The 22452-nt window shown below is 39.7% G+C and overlaps 1 protein-coding gene across 1 annotated transcript in view; it reads left to right on the top strand.

Annotated features, from left to right (window-relative positions):
* The window catches only part of LOC132835847 (voltage-dependent P/Q-type calcium channel subunit alpha-1A-like), a 518300-nt gene that overhangs the window by 345739 nt on the left and 150109 nt on the right, over positions 1–22452 (top strand). Inside the window, exon 26 of the mRNA XM_060854942.1 lies at positions 5466–5572. Within this exon, the coding sequence (XP_060710925.1) occupies positions 5466–5572 (107 nt within the window). The remainder of the gene's footprint in view (positions 1–5465; positions 5573–22452) is intronic.

A 22452-nucleotide genomic window follows, 5' to 3' on the forward strand; every position in this document is an offset into this window, starting at 1 on the left:
TTGGTACTCCATCCAGCACTTTCAGCATTCATTCCTTCCACCATCCACAGGTAATAGGGTGTACCATCTACAGATGCACTGCGAGGATTCACCAAAGCTCCTTCAGCACGACCTTCCAAATGCCTGACCTCTTTTATCTAGAAGGTTATAAAAAGCAAACACATGGGAACACCAACACCTGCAAATTTCCCTCCAAGCCACACAGCTTCCTGATTCGGAACTATATCACCATTCTTTCCCTGCTACTGTGCCAAAATTCTGAAACTCCCTTAGCAGTTCCATGGGTATTCCTACATCCCATCAACATACCACCCTTTATTTACACATGCATAGTACATGACACTGATCAGGTCTCCTCAGTGGCAACTCTCAGAGTGAACAGAGTCTCTGACACTCCTATTTCTTTTTCTAGTTCTTTTTTGTAGTGCTTATATTTTCCCCACCACCCATGTTGTGTGTCTGCAGGAGTAGGACACAGTGAAGAACAAGTGCTTAAATCTTTATTTATATTCTACCACCAGGAAGAAAGGAGACACCCGAGTGGCCAGTGACAAGTAGTGCCCTTCTCAACAAAAGGCAATGCTGTGTGATTAAACAATGAGGGGGAGGGCAGAGATTAAATCAAAGTAGAGTTGGAGGGGGAAAACAAAATATTCTATTCCCACACTCTGTTTCATTTTTTCTTTCTTTTCTATTTTCCTGTTTGTTTCTTTTCTTTTTTTTATTACCCCCCCCCACCCCCCATTACCGTCTAGCTGCTGTAGTGCTTATATTTTCCCCAACGCTCATGTTGTGAGTGTGTCAGGTGTGAGACACAGTAAAAGACACAAAGTCTACAAATCTTGATTCAGTATCCACCAACAAGAAGAAAACACCCAAGTGGCCATTGACAAGCAGTGCTAGTCTTAGAGGGCAAAGCTGCATGATCAAACAGTGAGGGGGAGGGAAGGGATTCAATCAAAATAGAGTTGGAGGGGGAAAAAAACACTCCACTCCTACACTCCTGTTTCTTTCTTTCCTTTTTTCATTTATTTTCGTACCCCAACACTACCACCCAACTGCGGTAGTGCTTATTTTTTTTTTCCCAGCACCCATGCTGTGTGTGTGCAGGTGTGAGACACAATGAAAGACACAAGGATCATGAATCTTTATTCAATGTCCACCACCAGGAAGAAAGGAAACCCCCGAGTGGCCAGTGACAAGCAGTGCCCTTCACATCAAAGGGCAATGCTCTGTGATCAAACAGTGAAGGGGAGGGCAGGGAGTAAATCAAAATAGAGCTGGAGGGGGAGAAAAACACTCTACTTGTTCCTATCTGTCAGCAAGGGTTCCCCGGTGGGACCAGATTAACACCCCAATCAGGAAAGTCACATTCTTTGTTGTTCACCCGACTGACATCGATCCCAGCAGTACATTCTCTGTGTTGTCCATCTGACTGACCTCAGTACCAGCAGTACATTCTCTGTGTTGTCCACCTGACTGACCTCAGTACCAGCAGTACATTCTCTGTGTTGTCCATCTGACTGACCTCAGTACCAGCAGTACATTCTCTGTGTTGTCCACCTGACTGACCTCAGTACCAGCAGTACATTCTCTGTGTTGTCCACCTGACTGACCTCAGTACCAGCAGTACATTCTCTGTGTTGTTCATCTGACTGACCTCAGTACCAGCAGTACATTCTCTGTGTTGTCCATCTGACTGACCTCAGTACCAGCAGTACATTCTCTGTGTTGTCCACCTGACTGACCTCAGTACCAGCAGTACATTCTCTGTGTTGTCCATCTGACTGACCTCAGTACCAGCAGTACATTCTCTGTGTTGTTCATCTGACTGACCTCAGTACCAGCAGTACATTCTCTGTGTTGTCCAACTGACTGACCTCAGTACCAGCAGTACATTCTCTGTGTTGTCCATCTGACTGACCTCAGTACCAGCAATACATTCTCTGTGTTGTCCATCTGACTGACCTCAGTACCAGCAGTACATTCTCTGTGTTGTCCACCTGACTGACCTCAGTACCAGCAGTACATTCTCTGTGTTGTTCACCTGACTGACCTCAGTACCAGCAGTACATTCTCTGTGTTGTCCATCTGACTGACCTCAGTACCAGCAGTACATTCTCTGTGTTGTTCAACTGACTGACTTCAGTACCAGCAGTACATTCTCTGTGTTGTCCACCTGACTGACCTCAGTACCAGCAGTACATTCTCTGTGTTGTCCACCTGACTGACCTCAGTACCAGCAGTACATTCTCTGTGTTGTTCATCTGACTGACCTCAGTACCAGCAGTACATTCTCTGTGTTGTCCATCTGACTGACCTCAGTACCAGCAGTACATTCTCTGTGTTGTCCACCTGACTGACCTCAGTACCAGCAGTACATTCACTGTGTTGTACACCTGACTGACCTCAGCACCAGCAATACATTCTCTGTGTTGTTCACCTGACTGACCTCAGTACCAGCAGTACATTCTCTGTGTTGTCCATCTGACTGACCTCAGTACCAGCAGTACATTCTCTGTGTTGTCCATCTGACTGACCTCGGTACCAGCAGTACATTCTCTGTGTTGTCCATCTGACTGACCTCAGTACCAGCAGTACATTCTCTGTGTTGTCCATCTGACTGACCTCAGTACCAGCAGTACATTCTCTGTGTTGTTCACCCGGCTGACATCGATACCAGCAGTGCATTCTCTGTGTTGTCCACCTGACTGACCTCAGTACCAGCAGTACATTCTCTGTGTTGTCCATCTGACTGACCTCAGTACCAGCAGTACACTCTCTGTGTTGTCCATCTGACTGACCTCAGTACCAGCAGTACATTCTCTGTGTTGTTCACCTGACTGACCTCAGTACCAGCAGTACATTCTCTGTGTTGTCCATCTGACTCACCTCGGTACCAGCAGTACATTCTCTGTGTTGTCCATCTGACTGACCTCAGTACCAGCAGTACATTCTCTGTGTTGTCCATCTGACTGACCTCGGTACCAGCAGTACATTCTCTGTGTTGTCCATCTGACTGACCTCAGTACCAGCAGTACATTCTCTGTGTTGTCCATCTGACTGACCTCGGTACCAGCAGTACATTCTCTGTGTTGTCCATCTGACTGACCTAAGTACCAGCAGTACATTCTCTGCGTTGTCCACCTGACTGACCTCAGTACCAGCAGTACATTCTCTGTGTTGTCCACCTGACTGACCTCAGTACCAGCAGTACATTCTCTGTGTTGTTCAACTGACTGACTTCAGTACCAGCAGTACATTCTCTGTGTTGTCCACCTGACTGACCTCAGTACCAGCAGTACATTCTCTGTGTTGTCCACCTGACTGACCTCAGTACCAGCAGTACATTCTCTGTGTTGTTCACCTGACTGACCTCAGTACCAGCAGTACATTCTCTGTGTTGTCCATCTGACTGACCTCAGTACCAGCAGTACATTCTCTGTGTTGTCCATCTGACTGACCTCAGTACCAGCAGTACATTCTCTGTGTTGTCCATCTGACTGACCTCGGTACCAGCAGTACATTCTCTGTGTTGTCCATCTGACTGACCTCAGTACCAGCAGTACATTCTCTGTGTTGTTCACCCGGCTGACCTCAGTACCAGCAGTACATTCTCTGTGTTGTTCAACTGACTGACTTCAGTACCAGCAGTACATTCTCTGTGTTGTCCACCTGACTGACCTCAGTACCAGCAGTACATTCTCTGTGTTGTCCACCTGACTGACCTCAGTACCAGCAGTACATTCTCTGTGTTGTCCACCTTACTGACCTCAGTACCAGCAGTACATTCTCTGTGTTGTTCACCTGACTGACCTCAGTACCAGCAGTACATTCTCTGTGTTGTCCATCTGACTGACCTCGGTACCAGCAGTACATTCTCTGTGTTGTCCATCTGACTGACCTCAGTACCAGCAGTACATTCTCTGTGTTGTCCACCTGACTGACCTCAGTACCAGCAGTGCATTCTCTGTGTTGTTCACCTGACTGACCTCAGTACCAGCAGTACATTCTCTGTGTTGTCCATCTGACTGACCTCAGTACCAGCAGTACATTCTCTGTGTTGTCCATCTGACTGACCTCAGTACCAGCAGTACATTCTCTGTGTTGTTCACCCGGCTGACCTCAGTACCAGCAGTACATTCCCTGTGTTGTTCAACTGACTGACTTCAGTACCAGCAGTGCATTCTCTGTGTTGTCCACCTGACTGACCTCAGTACCAGCAGTACATTCTCTGTGTTGTCCACCTGACTGACCTCAGTACCAGCAGTACATTCTCTGTGTTGTTCACCTGACTGACCTCAGTACCAGCAGTACATTCTCTGTGTTGTCCATCTGACTGACCTCGGTACCAGCAGTACATTCTCTGTGTTGTCCATCTGACTGACCTCAGTACCAGCAGTACATTCTCTGTGTTGTCCATCTGACTGACCTCGGTACCAGCAGTACATTCTCTGTGTTGTCCATCTGACTGACCTCAGTACCAGCAGTACATTCTCTGTGTTGTTCACCCGGCTGACATCGATACCAGCAGTGCATTCTCTGTGTTGTCCACCTGACTGACCTCAGTACCAGCAGTACATTCTCTGTGTTGTCCATCTGACTGACCTCAGTACCAGCAGTACACTCTCTGTGTTGTCCATCTGACTGACCTCAGTACTAGCAGTACATTCTCTGGGATAATTAAGTGCTGCCCTGGCCAGCAATGCCACGACCCATGAATGAATAAGAAAATGCCCAAAGACGGTCTTCCTAAGAGTTCAATGCAGCCACATCCACACAAAGAGGTAAATGTAATCAACAACTTCTCAAAATTTATTATTTGTGATGTGAACTGAAGGAAGCTGGTGGCGTTTAATCTTACCTCTATCTAACTGGCTGTTTTTCATTGTTCACATTGCAACAAGTCAAATATTTGACACATGAGCCAATATTGATTCAGTGAGGAAATGTAAATATCTGATCCCTTCCCCGCCAAACAGGAAACAAATTACTTAAACAATATATTCGTAAATCAATTGAATTTGCACAACAAAATCATACTTTTATTAAACACTTTCTGATGCTAGACTGTTCTCTAACTGATTTATTAAATTAGATTTTAGAATCCTATTTACCTGTTATGAAGATGTGTGATAGACTACGTCAAAAAAAGCTGGCTATTGTGTTTAAAGGAATCCGGACAGCAGGACATAAATATAAAATTAAATGTTAAGAGCTTTCTTCGAAATGTGAGGTCACAGGGCATTGGAGTTTATTATCATTATTAGTAATTAGCGTCAAGAGATTTCATAATAAGACGATTTGTTGTCACTCACTGTCACAGCATAAATCTGGAGAATAAGTCATGTAATGAGAGGCAATAATCATGTCTCAGCACCTTTGAGAGTGAAGTAATGAAGTAATGCAGGGAAAAGCATGAATCTGCTGGAATTTATTCATTTATTCTGTTTTTCTGTTTACAGATGATTGACCTTGGCTTGGTCCTGCATCAAGGAGCATATTTCAGGGACCTATGGAATATTCTGGATTTCATCGTAGTCAGTGGTGCACTAGTGGCATTTGCCTTCACGTAAGTTTCTTCCTGATCTCATGTACCTGCATGGAAGGTCCTGCTGCCTAGGATCTTTGTATGCAGCCTGTTCATTCTTTTCTCAGTTTTTCAATGAGAGACATGGTACGTACACTCTGCTCGTATCTCTATGCTTGCAGAGAGAGGATGTAGATGCATGTTGTCTCTACTTAGCAAGTGTTCTCAAATTTTAAGTTTTCATAAGTGTTCAGAATCATTGGGGTGGTGTTTTGGAACAGGTGTGAGGGACAGTGTAGCTCTGACTATAGCTAAGAAAATTAGCACAACGCAAACAAATACTGTTAAACACATTAATGGATAAAAGTTTGTCAAATTCCCTTAATTTGGCAGGAGTGTTAACTCATTAACAGAAAGATTAATACTTTCATTAAAATATTAAGCAGAAGATTGTTGCATAAATACGCTGAACTTTCTTTTGTCAAAGTAATTTCTGTTCTAAACCTGATATCTCAGTCTGCAGGTGCACTGATCTATTCAGACCAGGAAAGTCCCTAGCTTCTAACACCAATCCATGTTAAATTGATTGAAATTGTTAAGGGTGGTGGTACAGGTACTATTGTTTACTTTAACATTTCTTGGTTAGGGAGGGCTGTGTCTCAGTTCATAATGATTGTTCAAGTAACCTGTGGTGGAAGTATGTGTTTGGCTGCTAGGCTCAGCTGTTTTGACCAGTTGCAGCTATCCTGCTGTCAGTCACTGTCCAGGCTAAGGTGGAAAACTAGGCACTTGTGAGAGATATCAAAAGCTATCTATTGCCCACAAGCCATAACTCACTCCGTGACAGTACCGTGACAGGCTGAGGGTCATATAAAATTGAAAGGGAAACAAAACACAGCAGTGAATAATTGAATCAAACATGTTTAGGGATGGGGTAGGAGAATTAAAAGGTTCATTTAAGTCTTTAGACAAGAAGTTAAACCATTCTTTTCTTATCTTGACTTGAACAATACATATGGCTTAATGGATTTAACGTTCTGGATACCCTTTCTCTTGTTTTCTTCTTATTCCCAATGTGCATGTTGAAGAGGCAGATTGCAAAAAGTATATACACTTGTGAAAACATTGAAAATTGTGAAAATCGCTAAGTAGTAAATACAATTTAAAAGTTGTTTCTGAAATATTTTCTGAGAAGATCAACTGCAACAAGTATTTCAATCTTGTTTGGAGCTATATGGGATCTGTCCATTTGAACCAATGAAGAAGTATTCTTTCAAAATATATGTTTCAAATTTCTCTAAATGTCCCCTTTGGTGCAGTCAGCTTTTCCATCACTCTTTGTTAATTCCATGCTCAATTTTCCAATTTTTGAATAATTTAACACTCTTTCCATACTTTTTGTTCCTATCATTCCCTACCTATCACAGCTATTAACCATTTCTCACCTCGAGCAACAGAAACAAATACTCAAGCATATTGTTCTGTGGTGCTCCCGTTATGACTGATTATGGATACAAGGAATTTGGCAAACGTATGAGTTGTATGCACGACTGGCTGTCTATAACGCAATACCTATGTTATACTGGTACCTTCACTTAGTTTTTGACTATATTAGTTAAAGGAATTAGAGAACATAGATTGTTGGGAAATGTAGTCTTGGTGTAATGGCACAACAAATATAATGTGAGAAATGTGAGATTATGCACTTTGTCAGGAAGAATAGAAGAGCTGAATATTGCTTAAATAGAAAATTTTGCAGAAAACTTCAGAACAGAGAGATTTGGAGTCCTAATTCTTGCATCACAAAAAGCTAGCATTCAAGTTCATTGGGTCATAAATGGAATGTTGTCCTTTATTTCAAAGCTAGCATTCAAGTTCATTGGGTCATAAATGGAATGTTGTCCTTTATTTCAAAGGGAATGCAGTAAAGAGGCTTTGCTAAAACTATGCAAGGCACAAGTCAGATCACAGCTGGAATATGTGAACATTTTTAGCGCACTTACCTAGGGAGAGATATACTGTCCAGTCCAGAGTAAGTTCCCTAGGCAGATACTAGGGTATTGCGGGATTGTCTTATGAAGAGACATTGAGAAGCTTGGGCTTGTACTCATTGGAATTTAGAAGAGTAAAAAGTTATTTCATTGTACCACACAAGATTCTTAGGAGACTTCATAGGGTAGACATGGAGAGGTTGTTTCCTATTGTGGGCATTGTCTCAGAATAAGAGGTCACATTTTTAAGACAGAGATGAGAGGAAATTTCTTCTATCAGAGGGTAGTGAATCCCTGTCAAGGCTGGGTCATTAAATGTTCTCAGGACCACCATAGAGGCAGGAAAGTGGAGTTAAGGATTATCAGATCAACCATGATCTTGTTGAATAGCAGAGCAGCGTCGATGGACTGATTGGCCAACTTTTGCTCCTACATCTTATTGTGGTTAAGTCAGTGGAAAACAAATCTATGATGGTACTGTGAAGCTTATTATTGTACTAGCCAAAGCTTGTGGAGTGCTGTATGTATCTCCTGTTTTTATATTTCAAAAGGAATGTGCAGACATGGGAGGAAATAAGAAGTAAAGGAGTTATTTTCATATAAAGAGGATGAAGTTTGAGGAAAATCTAGAACAGTTTTGCTCTATAATTCAGAGAAGATATAGATTAAAGGCATTCCCTCTCTCTGTGTATATGAAATATTATGTTATGTAGGTGAGATGAACACTGATTATGTTAAGCCAATATTTAAGGGATAAATATTCAAGTTAGTGAAAATAAACTTATAGCCATTCTTTGAAAGTATATCTTTAGTGAAGGGTAATGAATATTTGAAATAATCTGAGTGAGAAGGCAGTAGTATCAGAGGCATTGGGGACATTCTAGTTACAGTTAAATATGAGACTGGGTGAATTAGATTGCTATGCTCTTTTGGCTGAATGTCCATTTCACATCATGAATCTTATACTGTAATGAGCTTATTTTTGCTGGCATAATAAATGTGTATTTCATCATAATCGAGTAGAGTGCAACTGCTGAAGGAGGGATCAAAGGATTCCTAATAAATGCATGTCTTCTTTGACACCTTAAGCGTAAGTGAAATGATGTGGTTTCAGATTCAGAATTTCAAATCAGGTAATTATTTCTTTATAGTTTTCTTTCCCTATCATAAATGATCCAGATTGAACCAGTTGGATGTCTGAGTAACACTTGGCATTTGTATTATTAGTGGAAGAGAACAATGATATTGCATTGCATAGAAGGTGGGTGAGATTATCTCACTAGCATTAGCATCCAAAGGAAGTCCAAGAAAGCAAAAACATGGTACAGCTTGTTTTCCTATAATTGTACATCTGAATCTGTTGGACAGAGGTTGCGATCAATGATGGATTGCTTATTAATGAGGTCATCATTTTTTTTATGTCAATGCATTCTCCCTCATTAATGTCTAATGTGAGTGATGTCTGAGACCTATTCCTGTGCCAATGCATGTTCTGTCATATACATGCTTCATGGAAGTTGTACCATTTTGCTTTATGTTACCTGTCTGTAATGCTGTGCATTATAATGTATAACTGGATGATTATACTGAACCATCAAAGCAATTTCAAAATTGTCTTCTGCACCATTGTTTCAAAGAGGAAAATAAACTTTGACTCCTGCCTTTTACAAATGTAATACAATCAGCACGTGAGAAACAAAGGATAATTTAACAGCTTGGTTTGGATTAATCATCTGATCTGGCAAAATCAGAAACTCTTTTAACAGATTAACAAAGATGTAGTACCTCTGAAAAAGGGAAAAGAAAAAAACTTTTGGGGTTGGTGGAAAATGGGATTCTCCAGCTGGAATGTGCCACTTCTAATCTAGAGGTCAATCTGAAGTATTAATTGGCTTGTGTTCCTTCCTCGGTGTACTTCTAGTGTTGTAGTTCTGTTTGCTGAGCTGGGAATTTGTGTTGCAGGCATTTCGTCCCCTGTCTAGGTGACATCCTCAGTGCTTGGGAGCCTCCTGTGAAGTGCTTCTGTGCTTTAGACAGGGGACGAAATGTCTGCAACTCAAATTCCCAGCTTGGCAAACAGAACCACAATAATGAGCAGCCGAGCTACAAATCGTCCCCCAAACTTTGAACTTCTAGTGTTTGTACTTTTATTTCCTATTTTCAATGTTTGTGATTCCATATTGCTTTGCTCTCCTTTGTTTTTACTTGAGCTGGATGACTGAGAATTTAAAACCTGGTTTTGAAGTCTCGTGGTTGTCCTGTTCTAACTGCTGTGAATAGTATTGTTCCTCCACAGTTTTGGTCTCAAGACTTTGTTCACAAGTCTTTGCATGAAATGTTTAGAATAATCAGCATTTTGACATGGGCAGAAGTACTTTATGTGAATTCTTCATAAGTTCATCTGAAAAATAGGAGGTTGTTATGAATATCTAACTGGAAATGACTTGGTAACTCTTCATGAATCAATTTACAATGATTGAGTGATTCTGACCCCGTAATCTGTTGGGTATATGCTAAGGGATGTAAGATTGTAAAAATAAAGTATCAGAAAGTGATTGAGAGTTTTCATTTATGCAAGTGACAGCCCGTGATTTTCCCTCCATTAAATAGACTGCAAAATCACTGTCATGCAGAGAAACAGACTTTCCTGAATAAAATTACTTTTTAGATTTGTGATGATATCACAGTCTTTGATTCCTCAGTGTGAAAGGTATAACCTCCCAGTGGAAAGTGACCCTTTATCAGTTATTCATTGACCATTGAAAAATTGAGTAAAATAAATGATGAGCCTATAATCTAGTAATGTCAAGCCAATAGTCTACAATTTTAGGTTTATACAAAATGAGATAGTATAAAAAGAACCCATTCAATCCATAATTTCTGTGCCAGTTCTTTGGAAGACTGTCTAATTAATTCCATTGCCCATTGTTTCTCCATAGCAAATTTCTCCTATTCAAGTGCAGTTTACCTTTGAAAGTTACTACTGATGCTTGCACATTATAAATGTTTGCGTAAGATCTAAACTCTGTAATTTGGTTTGACTGCAACTCATTGCCAGATATCCCTAATGGTATAAAAACTATCTGAATCTCTCAATTAGTTTTAGTCTATAGTGTGCAATGTAAGTAAATCATCCAAACCATTAATTAGATTCTTGTCTGTTTTTCATTTCGATATTTGTACATTTCTGAATTCTTGATTAGATTTGAGACTATTAGCTAACCTGGAATATTTGTTAGATAGCTAGCATTTCAATCAGATCTTAGTGCAGAGTGGTGAAACTGGAATTTAGCTTCCAAATATTAGAAATCCCTTAAAGGGAAGATCAAGTGTTGATCCTCTTGTTTCAACACCTCAAATTCTTTTTGCCGAGCCCAGAAGAAAGATCAAGGCCCACTGTGCAGGACATCACCAAATTGAAGAGGATAAGGTATAGGCAAGCTTAATCAAAGAATTATGTGGCATCAAGTTTGGGTTTTAATAACGTATTAATTGTATTTTCTGTTCAAACATGACAGCTGAATGGGACAGAAATTCATCAACCCCATGGTAAATTTTGAGATCTCAGTATTGATCTATTGAAATGGTCCAGAGCATAATCCATTCAATAGTAGTGGTTCTTTTGCTTGAGGGAAAGCAAGCCAGCATCAGACAATCTATCTGTATGTTGGAAAAGAACAGAACTAGGATCCTGAGAATATGTTGTCTAACCATTCTCTCATTTATGAATAATTTAGGCTGTGGTCAGATTAGGTAAAGAAAACTGAAGAACTAAGATAAAAATGGGAAAGTATTAACTAATGAAATGTCCAAAAATGTTTTAAACTTTTTTAGACAATTAGAACTTAAGAAAATTACAAACATTATGAATTTTATGGTCCCTGTTACTTTACATCAGCGGTGACTTGTTGCACGCTGGTATAATAGGGTTTCTATATCTAAGTTCCTGTCTGGGACAAGTTATTTGCTGTTGCTGAAATACACATGGGAACATCCACTTTCACAGTTGTTGAGACTTTTTAATGCACAATGACAGCTCTTGTACAACAAAAACAGTAAGTAGGTAGAATCCATGTGATTAATTGGCACATACCAAATCACTTGTCCTGATCATGTTCAAAAACTAGAGTGGAATCACCTTCCCTCCCTGTTGCTATGGAAGAAGGCGGTCCCATGATGCACGTTCATTGGATTATTGAGATAGATCCCTTTTGAATATTTTGTCAATCAATGGCTGAGAAAATAGCACATAAGGTCTGCCTGTCAAAGGATATAATTGCATGTTGCATGTTGATGCACGTCACATTGGGTTTCGCTGCTTGAAGCTATTTTGGTAAGATTTCAAAACAGTGTCACCAAAATGTGACGTTTTTGTCTTATGTTACATCCATGACAAAAGATCCAAAAATATATTAAATTGCCACTAAACGTGTCTGCGGTTTATGTGAGGTCATTAAATGATGAAACGGAGATACCAAAAATAGTAATATATCAATTCTTAAAAACACTATTTGTGGACAAGCATGCAGAGTGGAACATTTGGACTCATCCAGTGTTCAAACCTTCATTACTGAAATGTTTTAATTGTCATTTCTTGTCTTTTTTTTTTGTCAAATTTTCTCCCCTTCTCACCTGAAGCTGCTGACTGTTGCTTGGGTATCTCACCCAAATCATTGGTCTTCATTTGTGAACTTGGACTGTGGGTGTCAGCACGGTCAGAGTGACTAGAAACAAGAATCCAATTTCTTATTTTTCTTTGTTTTCACTATCTTAAGGACACTAAGTACACTTATTGGCAGCGTAGCTGAGTTCAGTTACCTCAGCACAGAGCAATAATATCTTATTGTTCTGTGACACTCCATATCGAAAATGTGGTGCATCTAACAGTGGAACCATTGGAGGGCCTTTCTCTTGTTTTTTTTTGCATTTCTCCTCCCTTGTCTGCCTTCTATGTCCTCAAGACAGTGAGGATCACAAGTGATCAAGGCCTGTGTTGAGCAAAGAAGTGTCTTTTAAAAGGGGGGATTCTTTAATACTCAGATAACTGAGAAGCATAACTAACAATATCAATTAGAGATCCATGTGAATCTCCCCAGCATCTCATCTGAACAACAATGTAAGGACTTCTTACATCCAGGTAAGAATAACAGTTTACAGGCAGCAATTGAGATTGACCTCAAATGGAATAGAAATTTAAGTGGAAATTGGCATGTGCTATAAAGTTTCAATTCTGAATGAAAATTTATTCAGGTTTATTTTCTATCTGTAAAATTTTCTAAGTGATGATTATTTTGAGCTTCAGATGTCAGCTTTATGTGAATACAGCTACACATTGCCTAAAACTGTGCAGAGAAAACCCAAAACATTTCTGAATTTCCATATCATTCTCAAACCTAAGGAAAGGAAAACAGATGAGAACTGCAAGCACCTTAACTTTACACTGAATTCAGTTAAATCTTAATTAATACAAATTCACAATGCACAATTCACGAGTTGTGGATTTGTACTAATTAAGATTTAAATTCACAATTACACTATCTGTAATTAAGTACTAACTGGGTATTCTTACTTAGATATATGCTGATAATGATTGTGAAAAATATCAGATTGTGACTTGGAATAACATTTTCCCAAATTTCCCCTCAAGCTTTAGGTGGCAACTTCAGAACTTCAGTCATTGTGTGGTAACAACCTTATTTTCATATATGTATCTTGTTAAAACCCAAGATTCCCACATTGTATGTCAGTTCCGATTCTCCTCACTTCCTCCAAGAAACTAGACATGCAAATTCCTGACAAGTAAATCAGAGGAGGTACCTGGCAGCTGCAGCTCGATTAATGCTTGCTCCCTCAGATGACCCTTCATGGTCTATGGACCATGATTGTTCAACCACACAAGTTGGCATCAGCATCACAACACATAAACCTACACAATCATACTTTTGTGCTGAGGAGCTTGATCCATCACCAATGGATAGACCTCTCGCTGTTCACCATGTGAGATTCTTGTCGCGCCATTCAAATCACGAATGCAGAATCAGAATTTTCTCAATGTCAAGAGTTCTACTGTCTTCTGATATTGCCATATTTTCCCAACTGACTCACCATTGCCCACACGATCAAGGGACTAGGAAATTTCTGCCCACAAGTTCAGAAAAAATTGGTAACTCTATAGCATCCCAGAAGTAATGTTAGGATGCAATGATTGTGGGGATCCTTGCTAAAATTGAATTGGAAGTTATCACAAAGAGGCAAGTATTCCTTAACTAGACAAGCAGGAGGCTGGAAGAACACAGCAAGCCAGGCAGCATCAGGAGGTGGAGAAGTCGACCTTTTGGGTATAACTTTTCTTCAGGACTGGAGATAAGCATAGGGGAAGCTGCAGATAAAGGGAGTAGTGGGGGCAGGGTGATGAAGTGGGGAAAGGTGAAGACAGACAGAGGGTATGACCTGACTGGTCAATGGGAGGAATGAATCCGGTTGGTGACAGGTAGCAGTGGAAGGGAGGAGGAGAGGCTGGGAAGGGAGTCGGGTAATGGGGAGGGAGATTATTTGAAATTGAAGAACTCAATGTTGAGTCCTCCGGGCTGTAGGGTGCCCAGGTAGAAGATAAGGTGTTGTTCCTCCAATAGGAGCTGTGGTTTATTATGGTAGTAGAGGAGGCCAAGGACGTCATGTCAGAAAGGGAGTGGGAAGGGCAAATGAAATGGGTGGTGACTGGGAGGTTAAGTTAGCCCCTGCAGGCCCAGCTGTAATGCTCAGTGAACCATTCCTTAAATTTACGTTCAGTGTCCTGATGTAGAGAAGACCACATCGAGAGCACCTGATGCAGTAAACCAGGTTGAAAGTGAGGCAGGTGAACCTCTGTCTCACCTGGAAGGACTGTTTGGGGCCCTGGATGGAGGTTACGGGGGTGATGTACCTTTTATGGTTGTGGGAGTGTACCTGGGGGTTCGATTGATGGGGGTAGCGTAAACCAAGGACTTTCAGAGAGTCGACTTCTCCACTTCCTGATGCTGCCTGGCTTGCTGTGTTCTTCCTTGTGGAAAGCAGAGAGGGGTGGGAGGTGAAGATGATCTTGGTGGTGGGGTCCATTTGAAGTTGGCAGAAGTGTTTGACGGTGATGCATTAGATGCAGAAACTGGTGGGGTGATAGGTGAGGACAAGGGGGACTTGGTCTTGATTGCATGGGAGGGAGGGAGGTTTAGAGCGGTGGAATTGGGAATGTAGGTGGTGTGGCAGAGGCCTGTCTGGATGAGGGAAGGAGGAAAAGCACATTGTTCAAAATAGGTGGACATCTGGGATGCTTGCAAGTGGAATGTCTCCTCATCCGAGTAGATGTGGCAGAGGCGGAGGAGTTGGGAGAATGGGATGGAGTTCTTGCAGGATACTGGGTGCGAGGAGGTGTAGTCCAGGTAGTTATGGGAGTCTGGAGGTTTGTAGTAGACATGACCATCCTTGACCTCCTCCATTGCCATAACAAACCACAGCACCTATTAGAGGGACAGCTCCTTATCTTTCGCCTGGACACCCTACAGCCCGGTAGACTCAACATTGAGTTCTTCAATTTCAAATAATCTCCTTCCCCAACCCCTGACTCCCTTCCCAGCCCCTCCCCCCCCCCTTCCATTGCTCCCTGCCACCAACCGGATTCATTCCTCCCCTTGACCAACAGGCCGTACCCTCTACCTGTCTTCACCTATCCCCCCACACCCACCCCTAGTCTTGAAGAATGGTTACACCCAAAATGTTGACTTCTCCACCTCCTGATGCTGCTTGGCTTGTTGTGTTCTTCCAGCCTCCTGCTAGTCTACTTTGGATTCTAGCATTAGCAGTTTTTTGGTCTCTCACCAAGCATTCCTTAACTGTCGGCCTTTATCTTGATGAACCTCATATTTATTCTCTCCTTAATAAAATCATGACTTCTATAATTCTGGAAAAATATTGTATGTTTTTTTCAATATTGAGTTGTTTGTCTTCAAGGAATGGAGGATACAAAAGCTTGGAACAGTTTTAATACAATTGCTTAGAATCTGCAGTCTACAAACAGATCATTTGGCCTAATGTTGAGCATTTATGCTCCTCACAATCCTCTTCCACTTATTTTCATTTCATATTCAGCCTCATGTCTTATATAATTTCCCCTTAAATGTTGTTTTTCTCAACCACTGTAGTAGCAAGTTTAACATTATCCCACGCTCTGGATCAACGAGTTTCTTCCAAATTCTCAATTGGATTTATTGGTGACTACTTATGGCTTCTAGTTATAAACTCCTCTGTTAAGTGGAAACATTTTCAACATTTGATCTGTCAAGCCCTGTCATATTTTTAACAACGTCTGTAAAAGAGGCTCAGTCTATCTAATGTTTCCTTATTACTATATTGACCCAGTATTGCTATCATCCTTGTGTATTTTTATTTGAATAGTAATTACTTTATGTGGTGTTCAATGATTAAGCCCATTCCTCAATAAATAGTTAATCATTTGTGAACTTCCCTTAGACTACTGAATGCACTGCATTAAGAATTAACCTACTTACTTTTCTTAATTAACTTAAGATTCTTACTTTATTTGTAATTCTACACCATTGTAGATTTTCTGCTTGTAGGTGGCTGCCTGACAACATATAAAATGCTCACAACTGGCTCTCTGCATGCCACTGAATGTGAAGCTTGGTAAAACATAAATATTTAGAACAATCAGATTTTTGTCTTGCTGGCAGAATGGTTCCCTCACTGTCTGAAATGTAACTAGCTGAATTTCTCTGCCTGGTAGAAATTGTACTCTAAGGATTTTTAAAATAGCTAGTGCCCAAACTGGGATTCCTTTTGGTTGTCAGATAGTGGGGTCGTCCCATTATAAACTTTATGTAAAAATCAAATATAGGTTGAAGTGTGCATTTCCGTTTAAACTATTCACATATCGCTCTAAGACCCAATGGGTAAAAGCGTTATGTTAGTATAGACTAAATGCACCAGGACATGGCATATTCACCACCAAGGTTCATGCACAAATCGAGCAAGGAGAAGAAGGTATCCGAGTGCCTCTGAGTTTTTCATGCAATGAGAGTTGAACCTTGTCATAATTATTTAAACTTCTATTAATTTTAACATTTGTAAAATCATTTGGATTAATACACAGTTGAATTTTAATATTATTCATTTCATAGGAATTGATCGTCTTCATTTGTTTTTGATACTGTTTTAAAAGTCCTGTACATGGAGGTAATACTAAAACTTTGTGGGCCCATATCATCTCTTTATTATTTTCACCTGTGAGTCATGAAATAAACAATATACCAGTCACATGTGGTACAAAATCCCACTTTTGTTATTTTGACAGTGTGTCATCATTGTATTGCCACCACCTTATGATTCCTGAATATAAATTAATAGAGGATTAGTGAAAGAGAATATTCTAACATTGCCTTAGAGCTTGCTGTTGGCTATGCTGATATAACTAAACTGGGCACCCCTGAGATAGAAAAATCAGCCAGATTTTTTTTTCTTAATCAATATCTATTAAAAGTAGAGTTGACATTAGGTTTTGACAGAATCTTGCTCAAGGCTACCCTCTCCTCCTATAAATTGTCCACTCCCACACATAATCACTAGAGGAAAATGGTGGTGAAATGGCACCAGTCATAAAATTATGCTCAAGCATGAGTCAACATCATCAGGAGAAGTGCAGGGGAGAACAAAAATAATAACGAGCAACAAAGCTAAATAAGTGAATGCCAGTAGAGAAATAGCCAACGTTGTCTGTTTGCGGTTCTTGCCAGCTCTCACCAGCTTGTGTTGCCTAGCATCAGTAGGCAGTGCATGTTAGAAGACGTACATCAATGACACACGGTTACTATTATGCACTGAATCTGGGCACCATTGATAGCTCAATGAAGTTTTTAAATCATTGGCTACCAATTGTGTTCAGTTGTGGCATTGTTTTAGCACAGCAATTTATTTCTAGTATGCATAATGTGGATCCTATGATGTAGATGCTCCCTAAGGTAGTGCTGTCATTGGAGCTGTGACTGGCTTTGACCCCCAACTCACAGATGACATTGCGTGCATTAATTTTCCTGTGCAGACTTTTGAAAAAATGTTGATTAAGGGGGTCAGCCCAGTCAGAGCAAGGAGTGTAGCCACTCTGCATTTGTGAGCATGGTGGTAGCATTATGTAGCTTATGTTTTTTTTTCTTTAAATCCCTTTTACCTTTCTCAACAGGAAGCCACCATCGCCGGAGTTGGGGTCAGATCAGGAGTCCTCTGAAATGTAAATCACCCAACGCAGCTGGCGCTGGGATTTATTAAAGACGTTTATTGTGAGCCGGATTGTTCATTAGTATTTAAGTGATATTCAGAGGACATTAAGTATTTTAATTTTACAATATCCCCCTCCATATTTATATCTTTCATATACTCCCTATTCTGTATGTCTTCATATCCCATTATTCCTGCTGACTAGTAACTGAGATGGACTGAAGTCTTGACCCTGATCCAAAGATTTCATTGTGCAAGTATATAACCAACTGTTGGAACCATTACAAAGCATGGCAGAATGCTGTTCTCCCTAGGGTTGACGGTGGGGAAGAACTTAGTTTCTGTCTAATGTTTGGATCCAGTCATCCTAACTCAATGCTGAAACTCAATAAGAAAGTGAAAAGTCTGCATTTTAATCTGCATGCATTAGTTATATTTCTAAATAATTGTTGATCTGGAACCTTCCTTAGCCTGAGGGGGTTTTACTGAACAAACCAGCAAAGTTCATTGCCACATTTATGAGTTAGCTTTTCACCAAGGCAGAGTCAGAACTAAGCTTTCTTTGATTGTTATTCAGTAGTCCCTTTTGGAAAGTCCGTGGCATGGGATACACTACAAGGATTGATTCAGTTGAAATGTTGTTCCGTGGTCAAAGTTTCTGCTGACTTTCATTGCATATTACCCACTTTGTTGAAATACCAGAGACTCACAAGCACCGTTAGAATGTTACCCTAGATAGTGCTTTCAGCAGAGGTAAGTGTAAAGAAAAATTAGATAAAAGTACGTAAATGGCACCAAATGCAACCTTCTCTGTCTAATTACTGTGTATTACAGTAACTATTCACAGAAGGTTCTGCCTATATAGCTTCGTCAGATTCATTTTTATACTTGTAGTCACAATTAATGAATATAATTATGGATATTGCTCTGTGCGGACCACAATTCACATTATCTATTATTTTACTGAATTGTCTCAGGCCTCAGCTATCCATATATTGAACTGCTGAATAGCATCTTCAGAAGGTGTGATATCAAACCAGATTTGGCCTGTTATCAATTGTGTTTGACTGCAGAATATAACAATGACAGTCAATACAGAGATCATTCAGGTGATCCAATGATAAAATAGGAATCGTAGTCGTATGACGAGTATTCTCTGTCATGAGTTGCTTTCTTAGATCGTGGCATGGTATATTTTAGTCGTCATATGTAGTTGGTGTGTTAACCTTGCTTTCTTTTTCTAAGCAATTTAAAAGATGAATTTTTGGCTATTTGTGGAAGATTGATTGTATTTTGGTTTTGTTATATTGCACTGTTGTGTGTGATTGTATGGAAAATGCACAGTATGAGTAATTGCTTAAGAGAATGTCAAGTAACATCAGAGCTATAACCATGTATTCTGATGTCATGTTTGGTTCATTTACTTAAGGACCTTTCAAGAGATTGTAATCCACCAGACCAACCTTCAAAACAACCTTCATCCTGTCCTATCCACCTATAACCATATCAGTCCAATTTCGTACAAAATATCTGTCAATTTTTCTCTCAAGAAATGCATTCAGTGTGTTTTTGTACAAAGTTCAAGTTGCCAAATTAGATTTTCTAGCTATGTAATGATTTTATACTCCCTCCTTTTGCATATCCACCCATCACTCCCTATCATGTGCCTACTTTATACAATGTGTTCTTATGTATAAGACTTTATAAACCACATTTTCACTCAATTTTCTTTTATACATGTATTTTTCTGCTCTTTCCTGAAGGCACTGACTTGTGCTGGCTCATCTGATTAGCATTGGGGTGAAGTGACTGTCCTTTCTATGTGAGAATAGAGAGTGAGTGTTGACTACAGACACAACACAAATAATCCTGATCCTTCCTTAACCGAATGTTCACACCTTGTGACATATTTTCCAGCAGAAAGCTAGTAATCTAGAATTTTGATAACTATTCAAGTTCTTCTCAGCACCATTTCTTCTCATCAGCCAAGTGACACTGAAGCCAACTGTGCGTGCTTCTATGATGCTCTTGTTTAATTGGCTAACTATACTGATGGTGTTAGAACAATGAGTATGTCTTATGATCTGTATACGCCAATGTTCATCTGGGACTTTATCCCTACAAGTATTAGGGATGTATTTGAGAGCAAGTTGAATCTCAGCCAGAACTCCCATTTGTATTACTTACACCCAATGACTTCAAATAGAAATTGCATGTGAGGTATTAAGTATGGACAGATTGGATTCAACTGTGATTTAACTAACTAGTTAACGCATCATCTGGGTTTACCTTAGAAGAATAGTTATATTATGACACACATCTAGAACAGGTGGGACTTGACCCTGGGAGTCACTGGGCTAGGTATCAGAAGTTAACTAGTCTGTGGTACTATTGGCCAGCAATCAGTCAATGCTTTCACAAGAAGAGAGAAATTGGAAAGGGGAGAAATGAAGGCCATTATCTTGAATTGCAATTGCTATTTCCTGGTGTATATTGACTATGGTATTTACATCAGGAACTAATATTTAAGTTCTGTCATATCAGAGGACAATAGTTGTTTGTTCTGTCAGGCATGGAATTGTCAGCAGAAATGTCAGTTTAGCACATTGACTGCATTTCTTTAGTTTCTCGTGTCAGAGATTAGAAAATTTAATGAACCAAACAATCAGCAATCCTTGAACTGAATGATTTCTTAAGTTGTGTTGTGGTGTTGCAGTAGGTAATGCATTGTTTAAGCCCTCTCTGGTTACCGGCTGTGACTCGTGGAAGAACAAAAAGCATGTTACAGCAATCTGTAACTTGATCCCAGGGCTTTTGTGATCTGAATTAACAAAATAACCCCTGAGACTAGGTTACAGACTCACTGCTTAGTAACATTTTATGTAACATATACTGTCTTTGGCTCCCCCATTGATGCATCTAATTCTCAGTATGCTGTACAGATCAGGAGGTTATGAGATTTCATCCCTGGTAAACACAGAATTGGTGTGGCAGTAAGGCTGCGACAATTAGTCTACGCAATTAGTGTATTCTTAACCTAAGAAGTATTAGCTGTTCAATGTTCATTGACTTCAACTACAATCTATGCATTGAATGTAAATAGGATCAGTCAGTGATGATTTCCCTTCACAGTTAACACTGACCATCCCACCTGTAGAATGACATTTGGATGCAATACAAAGAGCTATCAGTGGTTCTGAATGTAATCTCAATGTTGGATAGGAGAGGGAAGCAAAAAAAACTTTCAAAATATAAATTTTCGTTGTAATATTTTCAGTATTGGATTTTTGCAAGCTTTTTAAAAAGTATTGCAATATATATTAAGCCATTCCATACACGGTATATATTATAATCCAGTAACCAATAATTGCAGCCATCTCTTCAGTGTTTCCTAACTAGTAGATGTGTATCCAAACCTTATTAATAGCACCCTCTTACTGGCTGATCTGTGGATAAGATGTGAACTAACATAGTCTTGGCACTTGTTTGGGAAGGGAGGGTGCGATGGGCAAAGGTTAACTTAAAATTTATAATTTGATGGCAAATTAAATAAAGTTTAGTTCGACTTTTGAAATGAACTAATTCCTCCAGCACTTCTAATTTCCATTTAATAACTATGACTAAGTTTCTGCTGTTTCTTATTCCTCTGCACTCATTGTGTGGGTTGTCATGATGAATTTATCTTGCAATGAGGCAATCTTTACTAAAGCTTTGATCAATCTTTGTTTGCAATAGGAAATATTTTTTCTTGTCAACTTGTTTCTTCTCCCAATTAAGAACGTGATAGTGGGTGGATGGATAAATAGATAAGCACAGTCTTCTCAGTCTGGAGGAATGCAAAACAGCAGCAAAGACTGAAGAATAGAGAGGAATGGGATAAAACCATTAAGGCCACTTTTCTGTGGCTTAGTTTGCATTCAAGCTGAAACTTCATGTTTTATCCATAGTCAGACACTACGTCAGAAACCATGTAAATCAGGCATCTACTTGGAAATTTGTAGGGAAGATTGCATGTTCTCAGGAAATATGCAGGGGAATAAAAGAGGGAAACAGGAAATAGGATACTGGACAAGCATTTCTGTTTTATTTATTCATGATCATGAAAAATCTGCCTCTTTGAGAAGCTTTAATTAGATCCCCAAATGGAAATTGAAATGCCCATATTTATTGGTTGTTTACAACATTCCTGTTTTGTTTTATCTGAAGAAATCAATTTTGTAAGCTTTTGTAATTTAATAACTAGATTAGATCACTATTCAACTATGATACCATTTGGAAATCTTACTTCACAGTGTCTTATGAGTATTATAAAAATGACTTTGCTCTCCACTGCAGCAGCATTAAAGCGTGTTCATTGTGTAGCTGTGTTGCATCTATGTTAGGCACTGAAAGTTGCATTAAAGCAATTTCTTTCTTAAGTATTAAGTCTTAAAAGATCAGAGAAATTAATTTCATATACTTTGAATTGCATTGTCACACCATTTCCTATAATCTACACTGTTATGACATTAAGCAGCACCTAATAGGAACTTGTGTTGTTGGAGTATCATTTGCATTAGTGAATAATTTTAGTTACTTTACAGCTTGTAATTGGTCACAGATATGATGTGAACACAGTCTGGTGCAATGGTTTCCTATCCAAAATAAAAGAAATACATTGAGGGAAGTTGT

The sequence above is a fragment of the Hemiscyllium ocellatum genome, chromosome 45, assembly GCF_020745735.1.
Source record: "Hemiscyllium ocellatum isolate sHemOce1 chromosome 45, sHemOce1.pat.X.cur, whole genome shotgun sequence".
In the NCBI taxonomy this organism is placed as follows: Eukaryota; Metazoa; Chordata; class Chondrichthyes; order Orectolobiformes; family Hemiscylliidae; genus Hemiscyllium; species Hemiscyllium ocellatum.